Source organism: Andrena cerasifolii, chromosome 2 (assembly GCF_050908995.1).
Source record: "Andrena cerasifolii isolate SP2316 chromosome 2, iyAndCera1_principal, whole genome shotgun sequence".
Lineage (NCBI taxonomy): Eukaryota > Metazoa > Arthropoda > Insecta > Hymenoptera > Andrenidae > Andrena > Andrena cerasifolii.
In genome coordinates, this window is record NC_135119.1 from 19,173,512 (window position 1) to 19,189,854 (window position 16,343).

Consider the following 16,343-nt stretch of genomic DNA (forward strand, 5'->3'; position numbering starts at 1 on the left):
GATTCATGTTGCCGTAATAACTGATTGATCAAAGCCGGCCAGAAGGTTGCGTGACGTACTTATTGTCATGGTAATGTTTGTGTCATTGGAATTTATAAAGAGGGGGGCTTGCGATGATTCTGCGGATTCCGGGCCGTTTTCAAGCGACGTGTCGCGGTTGAAACACTTGTCGATTGCGCTACGAATTAGGCGCGCTATGAATCGCGCGAACTTGCCGCGGGATTCACATCAGACACCAAGCGCAAGCTGCGAAAGTAGAAGCTAACTGTTTGCAACGTAATCCGAAATTTTATGGGACGCGCCTTCGGAAAGTTCGAGTAGCTCGCCGGTAATTGTTCTGGAAATTTTTATAATCCGCCTTCGTTAACGACGCGCGATAATGCTTCTTACTGCGTCCAGTGCCAGCTCGAGGAGAATAGACCACCGGGGCTTGTTACGCTTCTATACGCGTCGGGCGATAACGAAGTGAAATTTACCGACTACTCCCCAGGACAGTGTTCTTTAAATACCCGTTTATTCAAAGCCGCACTATCGCGATTCATTAAACATGTGTACCTGCGACTTGTTGCATACGTTAACTTTTACAACTGTCCTTAACACGGAACGACCACTGCATAATTGGTAACGCGGAGCATGGACGTGTGTGTCGACAGATGAATGACACTTTGTGTGAATGCCAATAAGGATACCCATTAACGTGCAATAACACACACCAGCGGACCGATTATTGCTCCTCTGCGCCGGGAGCCATATCACCCCAAAGTCGCTGGTGATCATTCGCTGTTCACGTGTGATCGTCTGCATGCCTTCCCCCTTCGTTTTCGGCTTATCGGGCTCCAAAGTTCGCCGACCGGGACCGTTCGTTCTCCGGAACGATAATCCCGCGACGAATTAAGAAATCGCCCCCAAACACTCGGCCGAGGATCGCTTCGAAACTGCATGCGGCTTATTCGGCATGGTAGGAGGTGGATGGATCGTTTGGGAGTTTGTCGCCTGTAATCCAACTGCTCAGCAACACCGATTTCGGGGCCACTCTCCGAAAGTTTCCTCGCACTATCTCCAGCAAGTTCGCCATCCTCGCCGCGGGAGAAATCAATTCTTCCGCGCCACATATTCTCTACAGAGAGACTTGCAGCCACGAAGAGCTAGGAGCCGTCGCGCGGCACTAACTTCGATGTTAACCTCTTGATCGTTCTCGGTGCTAACTTTTCACCGGAGCGGCCTTGAATCGCGCGACGTGTACGGGAGAAGACAGAGCTGTCCTAGCTTGCGGACGTAATGGTCCAAGTCGAAATACGTAAAGGAATGTGCGCGCGCGGGATGGCGAGCCTCTTCGTGGGATGGTAGACTTCCTCGCGAGCTGGTAGACTTCTTCGCGAGCTGGTAAACTTCTTCGCGAGTGGCCCTTGCCCTTGATGCGGGGAGGAGGATATCACGCGTTGCCCCGGCTTGTAAATACTATGCAAAATTTCCGGCACGGGCACAGCAAGGAACTGGTTGATCTTGACGCGTACACGTCGACTGTTTTGAAGGTAACGCCGAGCGCGTAGACAGGCCGCAGCCGGACGATCGAGGATCGGGAGAGGACGGGAACGATTCCGTTGATCCCGGTGCTACCATGTCGACGGATAATCCAGTAAGCTTCGTGGTCGGGGACCCCGACATCGATTCCATCGATGAGCTGGAGGACAGCTTCCCGACCGAGGGAAGCGATAGCGGGTCTATCCAGATGCAGCAGAGCATCATGCCTGGATTGGTTGAACGCCGTAAGCGGCTCAGGTGATGTTGCTTCCCAATTTCCTTTTTTTTTTCTCTCTCTCTCTATTCCGGCGATTCGAACAGGTAACATCTAGGCTTCCTCGAAGAGGGCCCGCGGCCCGGGAAACGCCATGGAAATACCTTGGAAATATTTTTCCCGCGGAGTGTCTCTGAGCAACCTCGCGTGCAGGTGGCTCCTTTGTCGATTTGGAGAGGCAGACCCTTTTCGGCGGGGCTGTTTGCTCTTGTAGGGCTAGAAGGTGGGGAAGGGGACACAAGAGCAAACAGGATTGTGTGTTTGGAGAATTTTTGTGGTATAGTCAATCGGATACTGTGCGTTAAGGGGCAACATGCGGGCGAAAAGTAGGATGGGTTTGAAGAATTTTTTTTCGGAGGAGAAATGTTTTTATGGAAGAAACATTATGTATATTGGAAAGATCGTACTTTTGTCTATAAAATGTGAAATTTGCATTAGAAAGTTCGGAGAAGTTTCCGTACAACGTTTTTTTTTAGAAAAGGGTGACTATTATATACTTGCTGTTTTTCACCTGAAACAAAAAAAGAAGAATTGTTCTTAAAATAGACAAAAGAAGGAGTACCTCTAGCTGATTTTGGTTTTCTCTATTTGTCGCAAAAGGGCGGGCGATTTGAGTATAGAGGATAGGTATTAGGAGACTTTCATGGGACTTACGTTATCGCGAGCAACGATGGTAATTTGTTATTGTGATAGCTGAAGCGAATTCGATTGGCTGTTCAAGATCGATTGGCACTGTGGGTTACTAGAGGAAGTACAGTATATTTGGAATACCAGTTTGTTTAAGACGAATAAAAAATTACGGCTGAAGATGGGAACAAATAAAACTTCATAATATCATAGGGAAACTAATAAACTTTTATATTTCAAACTCTCGGTTATAATAAAAAACAAAGAGTAACTGAAACTTTGGTCTAAATGAAAAATAACAGGAGGTAGATATCGATTTCGTTAAGGTGCAGATAATTTGAAATACCAGTATTCTAATTTGTCTTCACTTTATAAAATTAAGGGGTCTTTCCACTGTGACGCTCTGGTAAAGTACCGCTGTTTGGAACTTTTTTTTGTCTCAAAAAGAATGTGTTTACTAAACTGAAGTTTTTCTTATTTATTAATTCGTGCTTTGAGTATACAAAATTATTTTTTTCATATTTTTTAATGCTTGCTTGCGCTGAAATAAGTGGGTGTGATATGCGCTGTAAAATAAATAGACGCCTCGACTGCGTGGTCGATTTTAGAGGAACCGTGTGTCTGAAACAAAAAAACCAAATAGATTTCTAATCCGTATGACTGTCGCTATGGCAGGGACTAAGATTAATTAGATTGACGAAGAATTAATAAAATGGCGGACGTTCAAAGTTGAACTAACGAAATTAGCTAAATTTTTTAATCATTCGTTGACGTAAAAGATGAGAAGAAAACTGTGTGATTCTGGTTCGGGCCAGCCATAGCGACAGTCATGCTGATTATAAACTTTTTTCATACCACCACCCCAGATACACGGTTCCTCGAAAATCGACCACGCAGTCGAGGCGTCTTTTTTCACAGCGCATATTATTTACACCCCCTTATTTTGGGGCAAGCAAGCATTAAAAAAATATGAAAAAAAATCGTTGTATTCACAAAACACATATTAATAAATAGACAAAACTTCAATTTAGTAAACCCATTCTTCTTGCGACAAAAAAAGTTCTAAATAGCGGTAGTTTATAAGAGCGTCGCAGTGGAAAGACCCCTTAAAAAAACACGTAGATAATAAAATTATGTTCTTTTATGATATAATCAGGCTGAAAAATCACAATATAGGAAGAATCTTAGGTAAGCTTTGGAATATTCCAAATTACCTCCACCTTCGGTATTCCGAATCAGCGGCAAGTCACTGAAACCTAAAATTTCATATCACACTTTGTATTCTCGAAATTATCGCAAAGCTGACACGGAATCATAGAAGGAGCATGCAAATGAGTAGATTAAGCGTTTATCTCTAAAGTTTTTACATATTTTAACCATGATTGGATCGACGGAATACTTGCTGAAAAAGTTTTGCAGATTCACGTTTTTTATTTTGCAGATTAAGCCGAAAATGTCAAAATGGCAGTTCATTCACAAATGTCAGTAAACAGGTGATTAGCCCCTATTATCTACGGTGTTACAAATTAGATAGAGTTAGTAGTTTATTAGATAATTCGGTTTTTCGAATTACCAACAGTGTTCCAAATATGCTGCACTTCCTCTTTTATTTTATACAACGAAAAGGAGAGCGGTGGTCTAGTCGCGGCCTTGAGCAGCCAGCTGATTTTGTTGCGACTGTAGATAGCACAGCGTTGCAGTTCCTCGCGACAATGATTTTTAAGTGATTAATCAGGTCGTGTTACGAGGAGGATCAAAATCGCGATAATTAATCTTGCTGAACGCGTAGCCTGTTTCTTCTACGAGAAGTTTACTTTTAGAAGGTGTGGTTTAGTAAATTTTAGCCACGACACCCAGGGCCGTTCCTGGGTTTTGGCCGCCCAGGTGCGAAAACAATATTGCCCGCCTTTATTAATTCAATATTCTTTAATTAAGAATTCGATATGCAGTGTTTACTTTTATATCTATATATACATCACTTTAAACAGTTATCGTGCAAAAGAGTTTTGATTGTTATTGTTATTAGTCAAAACTTTACGCATAATAAACGGCCTGCGGCCGCTCTTAAGTTTGGCCGCCCAGGTGCGGGTGCACCTTAAGTTTGGCCGCCCAGGTGCGGGTGCACCTTCTGCACCGCCGCCAGGAACGGCTCTGACGACACCCTCCCGTATTTGCGAGGGCTCGGAAAAAGGAGCAAGTTAATTGGATGTTGAAGCTATCCAGCGAGATCTAGCGAGAGCGATTTTTGCAACGCCGGTAATCCCCAAGCATTCTCGTTTGCGCTAGAACGACACCTCGGTCACCTTACGGCTCGAGCGCCGTTGAATATTCAGTACAGTAACTGCGCCCGTGAAACGCGAAAAAATGATTACAAACGAAACTGGTCGCATGGCTAAGCGTGCAAAGTTTCGCGAGGATTGTGCGTAGAGGAAATGCAGCATATGTATTTGGAATACTGTTGATAATTTGGAATACTGTTGGTAATTTGGAATACTGTTGGTAATTTGGAATACCGAAGTATCTAATAAACTACTAACGTTATTTAATTCGTAACATCGTAGACAATAGGGTAAAATGACCAGACGTCCCGCATTTCATCCCTTTCTCCCGCATTGAAAAAGTGTCCCGCAAAGTGTCCCGGATTGGACACGTAACCTCTTACATTTTCGCAGTAGCATAAAGTTACTGCTTCCTCTACCTTGTTTTGTTGTGAAAAAAAAAATATTTTTAATTTCGTGACAATGTATCACTTTATAATCACAAGTATATATTTTTAAATATATTTTAAATGCTTTAATAAACTACGGAAAAGATCTCCTGACGGATCTGTTAACAATTTTTTTTGCTTGCTTGTCCCGCATTGGAACAGAAAATATCTGGTCACTTTACAATAGGGGCTAATGACCTGTCAACGAATGACATTTGTAGATGAACCGCTATTTTGACATTTTCGACTTAATCCGCAGAGTAAGAAAACGCGAATCCGCAAAACTTTTTCAGCAAGTAGTCAATCGTTCCAATCATGGTTAAAAGATGTAAAAAATTTGGAGTTAAACAATTAATCTACTCGTTTGCGCGTTGCTTCTATGGTTCCGTATCAGTTTCGCGATAATTTCAAGAATACAAAGTGTAACACGAACTTTTAGGTTTCAATGCCATGTTGCTAATTCGGAATACCGAAGGTGAAGGTAATTTGGAATATTCCAAAGCTTAGCGATGCTTTTGTTTCACGCGTAACGGCTACCGCCGCGTCGGTTTGGGCCAGCGCTATCCATTTATATTTCCAGTGACTCGCATTAATATTCGGACACTGTTTAAAATCGCATAACTTTTTTCGAATGGGTCCAAACGACTTGAGTTTTTTTGAGAAGCTAGAAGGATTACAAACGGTTTTTTTAAATTTTCATTACAAGCTCACAAAAAAAGTTTAAAAATCGACCTTTACTATTTTTTTCGCTATTCCAACCAAATACATTTTTTCTCAAAACGACCAAATACGTCATTTAGCAAACTAATCCTTCTAGCTTCTCAAAAAAACTCAAGTCGTTTGGACCAATTCTAAAAAAGTTATACGATTTTAAAAAGTGTCCGAATATTAATGCGAGTCACTGTACCTAAGATTGTTCTTATACTGTGATTTTTCAGTCTGATTAGATCACAAAGGAAATAATTTTATTATCTACATGTCCCTTTTAAGTTTACAAAGTGAAGGTAAATTGGAATACCGGTATTCCAAATTACCTGCGCCTCAACGAAATCGATACTTCCTGTCATTTCTCCATTTAGACCAAAGGTTTCAGCTACTTTTTGTTTTTTATTATTACTGCGAGTTTGAAATATAAAAGTTTATTAGCCATGCAGTTTTATTTGTTCCCATCCTCTGCCGTAATTTTTTATCCGTCTTGAACAAACTGGTATTCCAAATATACTGCTCTTCCTCGACCAAAGAGGATTCATTCCTTTTCCGCGTCGCAGTCCTCGGCTTCGAGCATTCAAGTCTAACGCGCGCTGTAAACACGCGTAGGTATTCCTTTCGTTTTCCGTGTCAAATAAATCCCATAGCTCGGCCACGTTTCGGTGCAATGTCTAAACGGTGAAACTCGAAAGAGCTTCGAGACTAGTGCGAGGAAGAAAAAATAGAAGAGGGACCAAAGTCCACTGGAAGCTTCTCCGTTTTAGTGCGTGTCAGTTGGATTTTTCTGGAAAATTCTGAACAGTGACCGTGAGCGATTAATTATTTCGATGGCACGATCTCCGATAAAATGTGCGCCGCGGTTCAGAAATCTCTTCCTAAGTAGAGCACGGTGACAGTGGTCGTTATGTAACAGCATAAACTAAGCTCGACTGCTTGGGAGTTTAAGGGCTCCGCTGGTGTCGATCTTCGTCTCACAATCTAATTTATGAACATCTTAACTGGATTGTTCCTTTCCGTTTATGCGAGGCAAGATTTCGTTCTGATCACTCGCGGGTGAATGGAAAGAAACTCTGGATCGAGATTTTTCTGGGAAATTACTGCTTCCATTACATACTTCGTTGCCTCGATATTATTTTTTTTATGGAAAGTGTAGAATGGAAATAGAAGCACACGAGTCTTAGACAGTGGCATGCCCGACATTCAGAGCGGAGTAATATATTATGCGATTGCTTGCAGATTTTGTCGACAATTTTCGACACATATTTTTACTTTTTTAACGACTCACGATAGCGTTATTCGTGAGCTTTTAATAAACGTCGGGCGAACTTACGTATAGTCTGTCTTTGCATAGGGGAGAGTCGTACAGTACCGGCCAAAGCTAAAGTTACTGCTAGTTGATTGCACTATCGACGTAGAATTGAATGCTATAGTCCTGAGCCACGTGTACCGGCGACGTTCTTTTTACTGGAGTTCTAACAAGGGAAGATCCCCAACCCGGAAATTCAGAAAATTCTGATTGCAACGCAATTTTTGTTTGCTGCCCAAATTCACTCGAGGGGTGTGAAATTAACCCCTGGAAATTCGGCTAATTTCAACAAACAAGTTTCAAGACAAAAGTTACTTCTTTTAATTAGGTCTATCATTTGGTAACACAATTATTTTACAGTTCACGAGTTATAACAGAAAATCGGAAAATAACCGGATTTTCTGGGGTCAATCTTACACTCCCTTAGAGTCAATTTGGGCAGCAAACAAAAATTGCGTTATAATCAGGAGGAAATTCCCTACATATGTATATAATAACTCGGAAATTTAAAAAATTCTGAGACTTTGCGAATATTCGCAGTCTCAGAATTTTTTAAATTTCCGAGTTCGGGATGTTCCCTTGTAAAACGTTTATCGCTTACGCCAGTATTCCGTACGACAAAAGTTACTTTTCATACCTGATTTTTTATTTTTCAGGTAATTATTATGATTATGATTATTATTGAAAATATACGGGCATTGCCCAATACAAAGCATAGTTACAACGACGTGATAGGGCAGGGGTGCACAGGGAGCCGTTTTTAGCGCCTAGCTGCGAGCAGAGTTGGGCAAAATGTAATCTAATTACAAATTAGAAAGTACGATTAAACTGTAATTGTGCAATTGATTACACATTATTTTCAGTAATCTTTCATTTAGATAGTTGCCAAAACCAAATGGTCAACTACCTAAATTAACAATTACAGAAAATAATGTGTAATTAATTGCACAATTACAGTTCAATCGTACTTTCTAATTTGTAATTAGATTACATTTTGCCCAACTCTGGCTGCGAGCAACCCGCCTGTCCCGTTGCTAAGGTCAGAATCGGTGAGGAGAACTGCAGTAGTGCATATAGCTGGGTTCAAGTCATACCAAATGCACGTACACTACTGCAGTTCGCCTCACCGATTCTAACCTTAGCAACGGGACAGGCGGGTTGCCCGCAGCTAGGCGCTAAAACGGCTCCCTGTGCACCCCTGTGATAGGGTTTTCCTGACACAATAGTCTTAATTAAATAATTTTGTCATATTACGCATCAAACCTAAAACTTTTCCCACGTGTTCGTCGTCCAGTGCCGGCCAAATTTTTCTTTAATTTTTTCTATAATTAAAGTCCTTATAGGTTTTTCTTCTTCTTTTTTTACTGCAGAAAATTTCCGAAATTAAACAGGAATAAGGAAAAGGAGCGCAGAACGACATGAAAATAAATAGATAAAAGTTCTATTCTATTTTTAAATTTTTTTTTACTAATATTATTAGTTACTTAGGCCTTAAAATCTACTGACCAAGTAGTTGGTCTGTACCGGACGACAACTTTTCGCTCGCTGCGGATTACAACTTTTTTTATTTCCTGGGAATTGTTAATCTTTACGATAAAATTTAAAAAAACCGATTTGTCCCCCTTTATTAAGCACCGTTTGTAGAAGAAATTAGTTTTTTGGAATTTCATGTTCACCAACAATAGCCCAAGTAGCAGTAAAAAATCTTAGAGTGACCGATAATGCACTCCCAGATTTCTGTCGTCTCTAAAACAAGACGTTGACGGATATTCGCAGGCCCCCGATAAAATCGTTTTAGCGATAAACCGTAACGTATCGTAATTACTGTATAATGAACCGTAGGAAATCCCAACTCCACGATATTTCCAATCGTCTTCTGCGATCTCAAACGTGTGGCGAATATCGTATCTCGCGTCTGTTAATTGCATAATTATTGTTAAAAACGCCAATCACGATCGGAGTACGATGTACCTCTAATCAGATTTTGTAATATCAATCAAACATATATCCACACGCTTCGATAACCGAATCAGTGATTCACATCAACAATTCTAATTTACATTAAGAGCAAATTAAGAAATCAGCCAAGAACAATCGGCCAAATACACTTCAACACGAACAGTTCTTAAAATCTCAGAGAAAAACCAAAGCACAGATTCTTCTCTTACCAGATTAGCCGCAGCAATGCAGCAGTTAATATAATACGATTTTAAAACGAAATCCTACGAACTTTTCTACCAACAAACACCCACTCGAATTTACACCTGACGGGCCCAGTGCACCAAAGGCCTCAATTAAAATAAAGACTGCGCGTGACAAGTTACACGATTATCACTACCATCTTACACTAAGGTGAATGTCCCAATTTCTGCTCATTTAACAGGTTGCTCGTTATAAAGAAAGTGTAAAAAATTTGTTTGTGATCAAAAGTTGCAGAGTAATTGACTAATTCTTTAATAGTAAATAAACTAATTCGAAAACTACTTAAGAAAGATATTTCAAGATGTTTAACTATTAGTAATTTGTAATTAAATACAATGCTCCAAATGTCCGTATTTCTGCTCACGAAAAATAGCGATGTGCGTATTTCTACTCAGCATTTGTACCAATTTCTGCTCACATAATATGATGCCTTTTCACGTTAAAATAACATCCTTTATGGAGAGGCTTTATAACACAACAGTAAAGCATAAAATAATGATAAACAAAAAATAAAATGCCTTCGAATCGAGATAAAGGTTACAACGTGCATTAAATCGTGAGGTAATGTTACTAAAATTTTGGTGAGTAGAAATGCGGACATGACGGTGATTTACTTGACCCTAAACCTGCTCACCTGTTTTCAACTTAAAAAAAAAATTAAAAATAGTAAAACATCTAAATCCAAGCACAATGCGATATATGTTTATGTTATTAAATGACAACTTCTACTGCAAAAACCTATTTTCTGCCCAATTATCGAATACCAATACTGCCCTTAGTTGAAATGTCCTATCTAGCATTTTTCCATTTTTCAAGAAATATTGAAATACTTGCGGTTCCACACGTATTTTACCTTTTAAGTAAAGTTAGAAAACCCTAGGTGCTTCGTAGAGACCTAGAAACTGTCTAATTTATTTATTATTTTTTTTATAGGGATAGCAAAACGATAGAGCTTCAGTTTTTTCGGATGCTTCGAAATGGCAGATAGGAGATTTTATCTAAGGAGGGCAGAATAGCGACGCTGTTCCTTAGCAGAAGCAGCTAGAACGCGATCGAAAGATCATAAGTCCCTCGTTTTAAAAGTTTTTCGCTGTTTATGCTGCACTTCGATTAGCCCCAAGCTCGCGCAACACTCGCGTAAATGTTCAAATAATTTAGAATTATTTTCTTGCAACTATAGTACAAACGCAACGCATATAATTATAAGAAAAATATGAAACGAGCAGAAATGGGGACACGAGCAGCAATGGGGACATTTACCTTACCAGATCTTCAAACCAAAAGCCCCGAGCAGCGCGCGAAAAGGACGCGTCGAGTTCCGCTGGCCGTTCACTTCTCTCGCCAGAAGCACGTTGCTTCCTCGAGTAAACGTGTTGCAAGGTAGGGGGAACATTGGACGGAAAGAATCGTCCACCTTGCAGGTTGTCAGTGACCACGGGTCTCTTAAGAACGCTAGACGAGAATTTAAATCGTCACCGCGCCATCCACACCGCCCGTCCTTCCCCCTTACCCTCCGCGACCTGTGATTTCGACCTACGCCCCCGGTAACGATCTCAGCCCCGATAACCGCGGTTCCGATCAGTGTCCAAAACGATCAAACATGATCCGGTTGAGACGGCGCCGATAGCCAGAAAGAAACAACGTACACGCGTGCCGCGCGATTCCCGTCCGGCGAACGATCACAGACTCCGCGACGCAGAGCCGGCGATCGCACAAAGCACGAAGATTTGCACGGCCGAAGTGGCTCGGCGGAGTCCGGCGGCCGTCAGGCCTCGCTGTTCTGATGTAATCTCCCCGATGCTAATTGAACGTCACGAGCGTCACAGGATTTTTTGTGCCGGTCCCGCGAACACGGGTATAGGGAACGAAGCGGAGGCGAATACATTAGTGGAGAGTCATGTGATACAAGGGTCCACTGATGAATGGCGCGTCTCGAAGTCGAAGCGTGCCTGCTGCTGTGCGACATGAGCGCGCGGTGCAGTGATACCGTCGGGATTGATGAAAGCGGCAGTACACTGTGCGCGATAAGAGACACCTCTGCTCACGAGACCTCCGACGCGAAGGAGCATCGTCGAAGACACCTGAACCCACCTTGACAACCGATTCACAAGCTCCGCGCAAGAGACCGCCAAGCGAACAGAGTGGGGAAGCGGAAACAGCATCGACGACCCTCGTGGACCAATATTTACCCCGGACGCAAAGTTCCCGGAGACCTTGAGCGGTCTAAGCTCCCCGTAAAGGAATCGCTCGTCTCCAGGAGTCAGCCAGTCGCGTAACGTTCCACGAAAACGTCCCGCGGTGCAGGAGGACGAAATCGATCGGAAATAGCAAGAAGTTGCTATCAAGTGTACTTAGATCGAGTGGAAAGGAGTTGTTAGGAGGAGGATCGAGAGGCTTCCGTCTGAATACCGCGCCGATCCTCGCGCGGCTGACGCGCGCCGCTTGAAGCCGGAGCCTGCGAAACGGAGACGCGGCGGGAAGCCTTTGTCGAGTGCGATCGTGATTTCCGTGAAAGAGGAGAGTAATAAGAAAGCGACAAACACGTTCTGGATGGACTCTGGATCGTACGTCGCAGTGCAGTCGGAGGAACAATCTGAAAGGTATCCTTGACTCCTCGGTTGCCAGTGTCACCTAGGAAGGGGATCGCGGAATGAGACGCATAAAAAGATTCGTCTTGGCTCAAAGTACAGAGAAGGATCCGATTTGGAAGAGCTCGGACAACCTTCTGGCTGGTGTAGCGAAAATGAACGAGGAGGAGACGTGCCAGGAGGAGTCGCCCACGCCAGTGGAGAGCCCGCCTAATGCGTTTCTGCACACGCCCGCTGGATTAACGTAATGCGTTTTTACTATTCTCTCCTTAGTCGGGATAATAATTACCCGCGCGCGAACTTCGGCCGCGTGCTCTTGAATTTCGTCCACGCCCGGATATTAATTCTCGCTGTCCGCTCGAAGAGAGCCGGGTCCCTGGAGCTCTCCGTGATCGCTAGGAGGACAGCTCCTAGGCCTCGCGAATTGAACTCGCCTCCTGCCCTCTGGATCGTTAAAATTCGCCCGCCGGGTTTTTCAGCTCCTCGGTCCTTGGATTCCAATGAGCCCCGTAGTTAATACGCCTATCGCGAGGAAGCCGACCGACCATCCGCAACGCGACAGAGCTCCGGCGACGTAGAGTGTGTACCTAACAGCGGAGGGTAGAGCCATAAATTTTTTCGCGCAGAGATTTAAAATTCTTATGAACCCCGGCATGTAAATATGAATTGCGCGACTGCCTCTGATTAGTATTCACGCTCGCGGACAAAAAGCCGCGCCGGGACCGCGCGCAGGAATTCCACGGGCGGCATCGAGTCCCCGAATCGAAATTGAGAAATCCTCTGCGCCCGGTGTCGCTTGTTGTGGAATGAGGGGTAGGACGAATGCGGGGGGATGGGACGTGGCGAGCTCCACGTGGTTCGACGAAGAATTCCAAAACATCCGTGGATCGAATTACAGTTACGCGGCGCTCGGCCGGGGGCGAGGGAAAGACCGCGTGAAAGAAATAAGGTGAACACATCTAGGCGAGAGGAGACACATGGAAGGTTCAGAAAGCGTTACGGTGTAGGAATGGGATTGCGTGAGCCGCTTAAATTAACGGTCCGTACACTTTCTCCGCTGTCATTCACGTGTTCCCCGCTAATGGATGGCGGGAATTACCTTGAAAAATCTGGGGAAACTGTTTCTCGTTTTCCCCTCGAGAATACACTTGTTTCTTCTACCCAGTGCTCGGTAATCGTCCACGCAGTCAAAATGCTTTGGCGAAGATTTCTACAGGAGACCATGTTGTGTTTGTATTTTTTCTCAACACCTCTTCTTCGACCCGAACATCCCTGATCCTCTCGTGTCGCTGAAAGTAATATAACGATCGGTAACAGGCGGAACAGCGCCGCGAGTTTTATAGACGTGTTTCAGGCGACGACTATGGATTCGTTTGAATCGTTTCCCCCGTATAGTTAACGATGTTGCAATGGGTTAGAGTACCTATTTGGTTAATGGGGATTGGGGCAGTGAATGATAATCCGTGCTCGATTTGATTCCGTAGGCCCAGCATGTCGCAGGGCACGGTGATGATCCAAGCGCAGAGTCGGCTGCAGGAAAAGGACTTCACCATCGCCACGCCTGAGGAATTCGTTCATCGTTTCGGCGGCACTACAGTTATCAACAAGGTAAGATAAATAGGCGCCTCCTAGGGACGTCGTTCGGCGACCCGGATATTCAGAAGATCATGAAACTTGGTGTGCAAGTAGAGTAGTTGGTGAGCAAGCCTATTTTTTGTTGGTGCCATAGTGCAGCTTTTGGGGGTGAAATCACACGTTGAAAGAAATGCAGAATTTTCTTTTCCGTGGAATATCTCGAGAACGGTGAGAGATATCGAAAAGAAGTTTCGGTCTTTCAAATGTCTATAATTGCAGAGGATGTAATATTTAAAAAGTGGCACATATTTCTTTTAAGCGAATATTGTACGCACTGCGTACTACGCATACATATTTTAACATAATCATACATAATATAAGCAGCTAGAAGTAAATCGGCAACAAATAAAAATTTTCATAAAAAATGGAAAATTTCATAGAAATTGTGTATGTACATTGCCGCCAATCCGCAACCTGAAGATAAAGTCCGAGATAAAATCCTTTCAAACCCAAATTAATGGACCACCTTGGGCAACTTTTGACGATTACATCAATATAGTATCTAAAAAAGAAATATTTTCGCTCCACCCTAACGTGCTACCTTGCTTGAATAATCGAAAGCTGTCTAAACTTTATATAAATAATAATTTAATATTGCTTTAAGAAACCATTTTATTAATTGATAATGGAGGTTTGATTTGTTTACGAGAAAAAATATAACACATAAACTATTTATATGTGTGAAAAGAGATTATCCAAAGGTATTTCAGGAATATATTTGCAAAATACAAAAACTTAATTTGTGGGGTTGGTAGTGGAGATAACTTGATAAATATGGATTTTCGAGAATTACTTTTACGCAGTTTTATAGAATAAAAAAAGAATGCAACTTTTGTTTAACCCTTCGTTGACACTCTGGGTGTGAGCCACCCATAAACTGATTTTGACGCTCTGTACCTTCTATATGCAAAATAAATACCTTTCTTCCAAAGGCGACTCACAAACTATTTTTCCTCTCAAAGTATTATATCAGAACAACAACTCTATAGATTTTTAGCTTCTAATATTGAAATTTGTAGAAGCTACAACTTTTTGAAGATTTTCTTCGTGTTTTCTCGACATACGGTAATCTACAATTTTTTGCAAAAACTGTAATAAAATATCAATCAAAAATCTATTAGAACGCATTCTAGAGACCTTGAAATTGACCCATGATTTTTTCCATAACTATTGGATTCGTTAGACGAGAATGGCAGTCGTTCAAAAATTGTTCTGGGTGTGAGCCACCCAGGTGTGTCAAAGTTGATCGAAAAACAAAGGGTTAAACTTCTTTTCGACACAACTCACCGTTCTCGAGCTATTCCACGAAAAAGAGAATTCTGCATTTTTTTCAAGGTGTGATTTCACCACCAAAAACTGCACTATGGCACCAAAAAAAATTGGGGTCGCGTTACGAATGAACGTTGCTTGCACACCAAGTTTCATAATTTCCTGAATTTGCGGGTTGCCGAGCGTCCCTTGTCAGTAGGGTACGTAGGTATCGTTGTGCGAGATCACTCGACGAAAACACGTTCAAGTCGCTGCGCATTCTCTGTGCCAGTTTTTCTGACGCTCTGTTCCGAAGCCTTCTGTTCATTTTGCACCGCGTGCCTTTTTAGTTGGACATCGGAGCCGCAACTTGTTCACGGCAGTCGGATAGGTACCTACGGCCCCGCTTTAATCAATTCGAAATCGTTGACGCCATTTACAATGAATACATAATCCCTGCATCGATTGTAACGCGCACAGGTCTGACGTAAAAATACGGATATCCCCTGCTGCTCAAAGAACGCAAAAAGAGCTTCGAACAGCTCGAACCTTGTACTTTGCACCGTGCCTACTACATTCCTGCCGTCCGCTAATTCATTTTCGTCTACCCAAGGCGTTTGCTTCGGTCTTCCTCTAAGTCCCTACTATTTCCTTCTCTCTCGTATAAGCTCCGGTGACATTGTAGACGGCGGGAATTTAAAGTGGCACATTTGAATACACCTCGGGGCGAGTAAAGGTGCAAGGGACATTTTCATGCGAGAGTTTCATTAGAATAGAAAAGGTGGCACCGAGCAGTGGGAACTGTTTGATTGGGAATTAAAGTGCCAAGGGCATTCGTAGATCACAATCGGCGTTAAATATACTTAATTACGCTCGGGGTAAAGAATTTTCATCCAAACAAGTGCCATTCACCTTGGTACACTTTGCGGCAGAAAAAAAATACGTTTTTACTTTTAATTAATAGAAAGCCAGCATTCCTCCGCGTGGAAACGATGCGGAATTTTAAGTAACTTCGATAAAAACGAAGCAATTTATTCAATACCGAATTCAGTTCCTGCGGAATCTAATTCTGCCAAGTTCAATAATTCTAAGCAGAGCTGACATCAGAGCTGCCGGTTCAGCATCGTTGATTGAACTTCCCGTGAATGTGATTAACAGTCATTTACGAGGCAAAGCGTGGCCTTTAACACGAGACACCCCGTATTGACGAAAACGAGAGCTCTTATTGCGCGGACGTGGAGCTTCGTTTGCTCGAATTCGATCCAGTAAATTTAATGCTGAATTCGTCTGTTCGCGTATTTGTTGCTGAAACCGATACAGCGGGTATCAAACAAGGTCATTCAACGCCGTTGATGTATCGTTCCGCTTGAGTGTGTTACGAGGCACTCACTGTACCGTTTCGCAACAGACGTTAACCGGCCAAGGCCCCAGAACTGACCTTGGCTGACCTTGAATCGTAGATTCGCTACACCGGTTTCGATACCCTCTAGCGCGACGCAAAATATAAAAACTTAGACGTTTGCAAGA

At 42.8% G+C, this 16,343-nt stretch overlaps 1 protein-coding gene across 7 annotated transcripts in view; it reads left to right on the top strand.

The window, feature by feature from the left end:
• The window catches only part of Acc (acetyl-CoA carboxylase), a 32,175-nt gene that overhangs the window by 7,438 nt on the left and 8,394 nt on the right, over positions 1–16,343 (top strand). For 4 of the 7 annotated variants that reach the window (XM_076830564.1, XM_076830559.1, XM_076830562.1 and 1 more), the window contains 2 exons: positions 1,533–1,779; positions 13,418–13,541. In XM_076830564.1, the coding sequence (XP_076686679.1) occupies positions 1,619–1,779; positions 13,418–13,541 (285 nt within the window). In that variant the 5' untranslated portion in view covers positions 1,533–1,618. Of the gene's footprint in view, positions 1–307; positions 329–1,532; positions 1,780–11,791; positions 12,178–13,417; positions 13,542–16,343 lie in introns of those variants that run through there. The other 3 variants (XM_076830565.1, XM_076830560.1, XM_076830566.1) reach the window with 3 other exon arrangements.